Source organism: Myxocyprinus asiaticus, chromosome 20, assembly GCF_019703515.2.
Source record: "Myxocyprinus asiaticus isolate MX2 ecotype Aquarium Trade chromosome 20, UBuf_Myxa_2, whole genome shotgun sequence".
Taxonomy (NCBI): Eukaryota; Metazoa; Chordata; class Actinopteri; order Cypriniformes; family Catostomidae; genus Myxocyprinus; species Myxocyprinus asiaticus.
This window is the reverse complement of record NC_059363.1, coordinates 15,050,983-15,060,644: the sequence shown is the minus strand read 5'-3', so window position 1 is coordinate 15,060,644 and position 9,662 is coordinate 15,050,983. Positions and strand designations below refer to the sequence as shown.

The following is a 9,662-nucleotide window of genomic DNA, read 5'->3' as shown; positions in this document are numbered from 1 at the left end:
CCAAGAGACAAAGCTATTTTTGTTTAGAAAATAATTTAAAAAAGAAAAAAAAAATGTACAAAGACGACTATCATGCATTTGAGCCCTACATTTTTGTTTTGAAACTTCTAAAAATACACCTAAACTACACAGAAAAAGGATTGTTTAGAGGCCTACATTTCTAATGTTGATGTTGATGATGAATTACAATGACTTCGTTAATTTACTATCGTCATTATTATTATTATTATGCTTACTAATTATTTAAAAAAATATATAAATATAATTGACAATTCAACTTGACACGTCAAAGAAAAGTGTTTATACACATGGTTTAGTTTATTTTTAGCACTGAAAAATGACACACAGCTCTGAACACTGATGTGCAATACTACTGTGTATGAACTATACATTTTGGCAACAGATTCTATTTCAGACCCCTTTTCTCGTAACTCACCCGCTATTAGGTTGAGAAGGTAAAACGCTGAAAACGATTTTGTGTCCTTGGTCCCGTGCGCTCAGTGGACAATCAAAAGCTATATCTGATGATTTGACCAGAAATAAAGTTGGACTGAAGACACACACACAGAGTGAAAAACTTGTACTTTTTATCTATATTATTTACAGATTTATATGTACAGATATAACGAACCAAATGAGGAAAGGTTTCTTTTGTACAGTAATAGCTAAGTTTTGTTTGTTTGTTTGTTTGTTTGTTTTTTACACTGTATTGCTGAATTGCTGTTGTGAAATAAACGGAAACTATAAAAGTAATGTCTTGAGTTACTAACCTGACGCTGTGGCACGACTGCTATGTTGAGGCGAATAGCTAGGAGGCTACTTTGGTGTCTTAAAATTTAGTAGTAGCCTAATTAATAATAAACATGGACACACTGCATGACTGATACATTAGAGAGTAGTGATAAGATACAGGATACAGGATAAGATGCTGACTAAATAAAATAGGCAGTTTATAGGCAAGTTAAGAAATCATCTCAACTCCCGGACAATACTTTTAGAGAAGACAATTAAAAAAAAAGTTGTACAAATTGTACGGAGGTAATTCTAGTCATTTCAAAATAACGAAATAGGACTAAAGTGGTGTAGCCTAAATAGTTGAATATGTTTATAATTTTTTAGTTTAATGTAATAATTAGGTGGGCCAGTTTAATTCGATGTAATCACTTAAGATAAATAATCATTTTTAAAATATCCTGTACTTGTTTTGATTTAATGAGGTCTCATCCGGGTGTGTGAATAAATACCGAGTGAATTAAAAGAAGACGAAGACAGTAATTTAATACAAATTCTAATTTAATAAAACATCTTGTTGAATGGTGTAATCTTTTTGGTTTAGAGGAAGCTAACTGAACCTTGCAGCAAACCCGGAATTGTTTCACTCCCGCTTCAAAAAGCTGAACCACTCATTACCACCTGAATCACAAGCAGGTGCACCTTTAAATCTGCAAGCAATTGCTTTGCAGAATGGCGTTGTCAATAAGACTGTATAATTATCGGTGAGAGCTTGCGGAATTACATTAAGAGTATTACTGCTCGTTGTGCGTGTGTGTTTGTGTACGCGCGTGCAGAGAGAGAGAGAGAGAGACTAGAGTGAAAACAGTATTTATTTGTTATGTGTTGTATGAGTGTACACAACACTGTGGTCAAACACACATATATAATGCATAATCAATAATGTCAAATACAAAATTAAAAGAGGAATCAATTTGACTACAGACTGTAGATATACCTACACCAAAAAATATTCCCGGAAATAGTAAGATTTTTACAGATAGTTTCAATAGATTAATTTAAATATGCTTATCCTTTCCAAAGTATAAAATGAGTTCAGTTAAAACAAATCGTTTCTTTGCCATTTACAAAACTGTATCTATTGGTTAAAACATGTGGATTGTGTCTACAAGTTTTAAAATGTTATACTCCTCATTAAGTTTAATGAAATATGTGAAATTAATGCTCAATTCATTATCTGTATTATTTAAATATTACTCAGTGTATTAATTTATTATGATATTAACCTCAGTTGAAGAGGTTACAACAACAACTGTGGTAGTAGTGGTAGTAACAGGATAATAATAATAATAATAATAATAATAATAATAATAATAACACAATAACACAACAACAACAATAATAATAATTAATAGTAATTAGGTAACACTCTACAATAAGGTTGCGTTTGTTTATATTAGTAAACAACATTAGTTAACATTAATCGATTAACAATATTTTATTAGCCTCATCTTGTTTACTGTTAAATTCAACACATAGACCTACTAATAATACATTTTCACATTAAAAGTTACATTAAAATTAGTTAATGCATTATTAACTAACAACTTAAAACTATTTTCATAAATTAACATTATGCAAGATTAATAAATGCTGCGAAAATATATAAAAATATATTGTTCATTAGTTCATAATAACTCATGCTTTTACTAATGTGCAAAGGGTTACCAATAATAATAATAATAATAATAATAATAATAATAATAATAATAATAATAATATACTCTCGTGCGTGGCTGCTTTAGCTTAGTTAACAAAAATAAAAATAAATAAAAATAAAAAAGCGATAAAGTTTATGTCCCAACAGTTATGTAAAATTACACAGGCAACGTGTAGGTCTATATTGTCGGTCATTTGCATATAATCGTTACAAAAACTAAATGACCAACTATGCATTAAACAGGGGGCCAAAATCGAGAGAACTTGAATATGGGTCATTCTGGCTCATCGACAAGCACTGGCCCTTCTATTGCACTCTTCCTCTCTAATGTCGAAATCAACTCGCGGCGTTGGGTGTAAGCACTCAGCCAGGAGCATATTCAAATAGCGCCGCCTAATCATAACTCCCGTATTGATGGATAATATAATGCAAGCCCATTACGGTGAATTAATAGATCACAGAGGCATTATTGCCTGTCGAGTATTGATCGGGTAACGTCTGTAAAATATTGTTTCAAATCAAGGGCATTGTTAACAGTTTTTTTTTTTTTTTTCACTGATGGTTAACTGATGACCTTGATCCACTGTCATAAACTGAAATATATATATATATATATATATATATATATATATATATATATATATAAAGACATGGTCATATGGAAATGATCGAGTGATATATATATATATATATATATATATATATATATATATATATATATATATATATATATATATCTATATCACTCGATCATTTCCATTTGACCATGATATATATATATATATATATATATATATATATATATATATATATATATATATATATATATATATATATATATATATATATATCACTCGATAATTTCCATTTGACCATATCTTTATGTAAAGAAGGGAGGATGGGGTAAACACAGATAAAATGATCTACTGAAAGAAGTAGCCCATTAACAGGAAGCTGAGAAATGGGTTTAAATGGTGAACTCATACACTGTATATAACATAACTGGGAAACTGCTTTTGGGGTATTTAAACAATCCTCACTCCCCCTGTCAGTATTATTATTATGAGCTAACTGTATTATTATTTTTCTTTGTGAATTTGGTAGGGTTGTCAGCTCATCAAAGCAAAAGCTGACGGAACGGTGATTGGACAATTTCGATAAAACAAAATACGTTTAGCCAGCCTAACATTTTCAGTCGCAAAGGATAACAGATAACTCACTGCGTCACAGGATGAGACTGACAAAATGGACTATCATCTGCTCTATTGAATTATCTTTGGCTGTGTCGGGGAAAATGTTTTTCAGTGCTCTGACTGCAAAGTACATTTACCCACATAGACCACGAGAACGTGAACTCAGGCCTATTGTATACATTTTTTTAAATGTTTTTGTCATTCAGGAAAAGGGATGTCTTCTTTTTGTCCCACCTTTGCCTTTGTGATTCAAAGCGAGCATCAGATTTTCATCAAAGTTCTATTAAGTGAAACATAAGTTGCGGGGCAGTCTCTGATTGAAACAGTTTAAATTTTAATTGTGTTTTTAATTTGACATATAGTTGCGGAGAGAAATGACACCACAACGCCGAGGGGCGGTCGATTCGCTAAATTTCTCCCTCAGGGATTGATGAGTATATCAGAGCAGTAGATTGGAAACCCATTAAGACTCAATGGTTAGGTTGTTAATTGGATCTTGATGAATAGAAGCCCTTGGTTGAACTATACTGATCCAATCTTCTTGACTTTCTGTTTTCCAATAAATTACCCAATTCATTTCCCAGCCGTAGATTACATAAATTGTACACCTCCAGGGCTTGAGCCTCTGCTCTCTCTCTCTCTCTCTCTCTCTCTCTCTCTCTCTCTCTCTCTCTCTCTCTCTCTCTCTCTGCAGAACCATTTGAGAAAAAATAAAAGAATCTTGAATGAAAATCGAAACATAATCAGCATTTATACTTAGAAAATGTATTGATATCATTTTCTCTGGTAATTTCCTAATCTTAAAGTTGGACACGCCATATATCATAATACACACGTGTAAAGGGCCCTTTGTTTAATATTTATCGAAGCTTGATTTTCAGATCAAAGGCGCCCATGACTTCATCTGTCTTTCTTGCTGAAAGCACTCTTGCCAGAGCCCGTTCTATGTTCGGTCATTACCGTCTGCTTTATGCTGCACTGTCTGACAGCACGTGCAAAACCCCTGTTCTGCCTGATTTGAAAGATCTTTGCCTTTATGAACTCGTGACAGATAGTGCCATGTCTTGGTGCTTCATACAGATAACACTGATCAGTTTGCCATCACAGGCAGTTAAAGAAATAAAACTTAAACACCTCTTTGTAGATTTTAACGTTTAAAGGAATATTCCTTTGATAAATACAGTACAAGTTAAGCTAAATCGACAGCATGTGTGGCATAATGTTGATTGCCACAATTTATTGCCTCGATTTATGCATTTTTTTTCATTTATTTATTTATTTATTTATTTATTTATTTATTTATTTATTTTTTTTGTGGTAATCAACATTATGCAACAAATGCTGTCGAATGAGCTTTATTGTATTTAACACAGAATATTCCTTTAACAGAGCAATAAAAATGCTCTATTGGCCTATATACCATGCTTAAACAGCTATCAATGAAAACTCTGATAGTACCACATTTACCTCTAAACACGTAGAAAATAATACTAGAAGAGGTATACTTTTATGGTGTATTGTTTTTGTTTAATATCTAAACGGCCTCTAAGCCATCCAGACTCGGTTGACAGGCGCAGCGTATGAAACCGGCTTTAACGATCATTGCGGATTTCACGCCTTATGTGAATGCGCCATAAATCGTTGGGCCGCTGTGAACTAGACCCTCATATTTTACGCAATAAATGACTATATGTGGGCATATGGTCTCTTACAATGGGTCTCTTTAACAACCGTTCCAAACAGAGTTGCAGATTGTGACAGTTCAACCACATCGTTTCCATCATCGTGTACATTTAGTTCAAGCGTCGTAGCCCACTTTTAGGGCCTTATACCAGTCATATTGTTAGATTTTTGTTCTAACCACATATACACTGTAAATGAGAACACATGGAAAAATACTTTAAAAAATATTTCCAACACAACAACAACAACAACAACAATAATAATAATAAATACAAAAATATTTTACATTTGCGGATATTCATCACTGGTACAGCCCAGTTTGTCTACGGTTTGGAGACCCATGTGTGCGTGGCATTACGGCCGACCTTTGAAATTTGTAGTCGGGGTCGCTCAACCCTGGCTCCCTCTGCTCCATTAGGTGTCCGCGTGCTGTCACCACGACAAAGCCAAAGCATTTGTTAAGTGTCGCCAGCCTTTAGAAAACGCTAACGAGAGCTAATGTGGCAGAGCCACAGCTGCCCTCTAGACACGAGTCAGGGGTGGCGTGCGCGCACACACCCCAATCAATTAGTCAATCAATTAAACTGGGTCCTACCCGCGCGAGCCGGCCCACAGAGGCAGTAGATTAGCCCACCATAATGATCAAATTAATTCTTAAACGGAGATAATGGACGTGGAACGAGTTTATTATTTTCAAGAAAAATGAGATAGGATCCATTATTAGGTCTTAGACTGTGTGTTAGATTATTTGATCAATTTGCCATTTATAGCACAAGACTAGTGGAATTTAAAACGACTGTTTAATAAGATATATGATTTTGAACTAAACCATGGATTCAGATGATTTGTGAATATGAGGTTGGACCGGTCTCTGTAGAGTTTATTGTTGGTTATTGATGTGCATGAACTTGAGAACTCTGGGCATACTCGTATGGCGAACAGAGAACACTTCTATGTTAACAGCATGGCCGCCTGTGCAGTGAGTTTGTGTCAGTAATCACAGTCTAGTAAATCTATTTAAAAAGTGCTTCTAGAACAGTTCAGCTCTAGTTGAACTGCAAATGTTGTGACAACCACACGACAAACAATGTTGCATCAAAGTTTAAGTTTTGTAAAGATTTTTTTTTAAATAATATTGCAGAGAACTGTTTACATATCTCAGTTGCCAAATCTTCCAATATACTGTATATAAGAAAAATAAAATCTCAAGATGTGATCTGTATAATGTTTTATAAAAAGATAAATAAATAGGCCTAATTATGTTGTCCTGTAAAATAAAAAAAAATAAAAAAAATGTGATGTCAATATCAAGCAAATGACTGAAATTAGAAACAATAATAATCACAATTTATCAAACTGTAAAATTAGAAGCACGTAATGACAATGAATAATTATGCATCGAGCAGTATACAGAAAGCTAGAACAAAGTTGGTTGTACCGGTAATTTCTCCTTCCAGTGATAACGTCCGTCATGCATTAACACATTTTAAGATATTTTTAAGAGGAAAACCTACATAACATTGAACATCGTGCAACTAAATGGTGAAAAATACACAAATGTTTTGCACAGTTAATCTCCATCGGGCGTTCAGCACTTATCGTGAGTCCTTGAGGAACTCAGCACTTTATTAAATTTGAAATTTCCGGGTGCGCTTTGAGCGCGTGATTGGCCAGAGCCGGTCTTACCTACATGCAAATGAGGGCACGTTCCACCCGCCTTTAGACCAGAGCTCTTGGAAGTGGAGAGGAATGCATTCGAACACTTTTGAGCACCACGAAAAACAACTTTTTTTAAACGTCCCAACAGCTTTAAAGAACCCTTTTCAAATTTCAAGACAAACATTCTCTATGTAGTGGAACTTAATACCGCATTGGTGTTTTATTAATTTTAGAACATTTTCGAATTGTTATGAGGCGAGAATGAATAATTCGGAGGACAGCGGAAGCAAGTGCTCGCCTGCCCCCATTTCAAACTTTACGATCCAGTCCATTCTGGGCACTTCCAACGAGGGAGTCCGGTCATCTGGAAAGGAGAGTCCAAAAGCCCAGCCTAGGAAGCGGACGTTATCCGTGTCATCGGAGGATGACTGCAGCGCCGGAGAGGACTCGGGCGACTGCTACTGCTCTGAGCCCGGTGTACCGGAGACCTGCATCCCACACCAGCCTTTGAACTTCTCTATCCTCGGTAAGTGACATCGAAACTCCTCCAGTGCCATTTTACAATTATTATGAGACAATCGTGGTCAGTATTGGACTCCCGATCATACTGTGTAGTAAGGAAGTCGCTTTCCCAAAAAACGTCTCACTTTAGAATCAGTAAGTACAAAAAACACGGGGTTGTTTTTGTCACCATGTCCCCATTGCCACCACTGAATAAAACCACAATAGTGTTTTTATCTGACATATTATCGCGCCTCGGTGAACAGGGGAAAGGTCAAATAATTAACAGCGTGTTTTCTCCAGCATCCTGAATTTAATCGAGTCTGCTAATTGATTATGCCGCTTTCAAAGGCAACACTGCATTCGTCAATTGAGCGTTAAATGTAACGCGATTTAATTAATATCCCGCACCAGTGCTAGTTATATTGTATTGTTTATTTAACAGGGCACTTGTAACCTTTCAACAGTCGATCAAACAGTCAGAGTTCACATTTAATGAACTCTTGTGTAAAGCATCGAGTAATGGCGATGTTTTGCCAACTGGGGGGTGGAAAAAAAACACCGAGTGAATTTGATGATGGACGAATATTCAAAGCCCTTTTTTTTTTTTTTTTTTTTTTTTTTTTTTGTGCCACACTAAAAATAAACAAGACATCAACCATTAATTGTATTCACTAATGCAGACAAATTAGTTTAAGTGGCATGTGGATATTGTTCACTGATGTAGTCTGAACGAAAGCAGGCAGCATGGGTTTTAATGGTTGTTATTCTTCAAGTGTGTTATAAGCACAATTTGATATATATATATTTTATTTTTATTATTGCATCTGTTGCAGGTGCCACTAAAGGACTTCTACCTGTGCATGATGGGTTAGACCGCCGGCCGCATTTGACACCATCCATTCTACCGGATTACAAAGAGGAGCGAGCGCGTAGCCAGATGTCTCCCGTTTCTGAAGATAGACAACGAGACGGCCCGGACAAACAGAGCAGCTCCGCCAAAAAGAAGACGCGCACCGTTTTCTCTCGGAGTCAGGTTTACCAGCTAGAGTCCACATTCGATATGAAACGCTACTTGAGCAGCTCCGAGAGAGCCTGTCTCGCCTCCAGCCTCCAGTTAACGGAGACACAAGTGAAAACGTGGTTTCAGAACCGACGAAACAAATGGAAACGGCAGCTCTCTGCAGAACTGGAAGCTGCGAACATGGCGCACGCATCGGCGCAGACTTTGGTTGGGATGCCCCTCGTTTTTAGAGAAAATTCGTTGCTCCGGGTGCCAGTGCCGAGGTCCATCGCTTTTCCAACTCCCCTGTATTACCCGGGAAATAATTTACCAGCTTTACCGTTATACAATCTTTACAATAAGATTGAATATTAACTCTTGCGCACAACGAATGTTCCTCGATAAAGGATGACACACTATTAAAACGTACAAAACACAAATTTAAGTATGTTTGGCAAAATTCATTTCTATTTATACCTCTTTATTTGGTGGAAAAAAAATACATTTCTTATTATGCAGCAATTATACCAGTCTATGTATAAAACACGAAAGCAACACGTTTCTGTACATGTTCTATAAAATACACCATGTGTATAGCATAATGATGATTTTGTACTTTGATTTACATTTCTGTTCCACTATTAACCCATTTGAAACCGTATGAGGAGTGAAAAAAGATTGAAATAAAAGTGTAATCATTCGATCCCTGTCTCTAAAATGAAAACGAACGAGATTTGGAGAAGAACCCTCGTTCATAATACTATTATTAATATAAAATATTATGTCAGAGGCTAAATCTATCAATGCAGTGTGTCGATCTGGGTTCATTGTAGTGATTTTTAAACATTAAGCCTGGCATTTATTAGTTTGCTGGCTTAGCTTGCAGTCTGTTTGAATAATAATATTCCTTAAATTATTGTGATATATAAATACATTAAAAAAAGTATAGCAGCAATAACACTTTAAAAAGACTTCATGCTAATTTTGAAGTGATACCTCTTCCTCTAAACAAACACATTATCATAATGTTTCAATGCTTCAGACCTGATTTTTATTTTTTTAGCAGATTTTAGCAGCTAAAAAATCACAACAGAAGAAGGCCTACATTAAGGCTTAAATCAAATGCATATTCCATAAAATGATTATATTTATGGGTTAAGATTATTATGGA

General features: G+C 35.3%; 1 protein-coding gene across 1 annotated transcript; it reads left to right on the top strand.

Annotated features, from left to right (window-relative positions):
• Positions 1-7,119: 7,119 nt before the first annotated feature.
• On the top strand, positions 7,120-9,153 carry LOC127411285 (homeobox protein HMX2-like). Its single transcript, XM_051646747.1, has 2 exons — positions 7,120-7,513; positions 8,325-9,153. The coding sequence occupies exons 1-2, from the start codon at positions 7,249-7,251 to the stop codon at positions 8,864-8,866; spliced, it is 807 nt and encodes a 268-aa protein (XP_051502707.1). The 5' UTR covers positions 7,120-7,248; the 3' UTR covers positions 8,867-9,153.
• Positions 9,154-9,662: the final 509 nt, after the last annotated feature.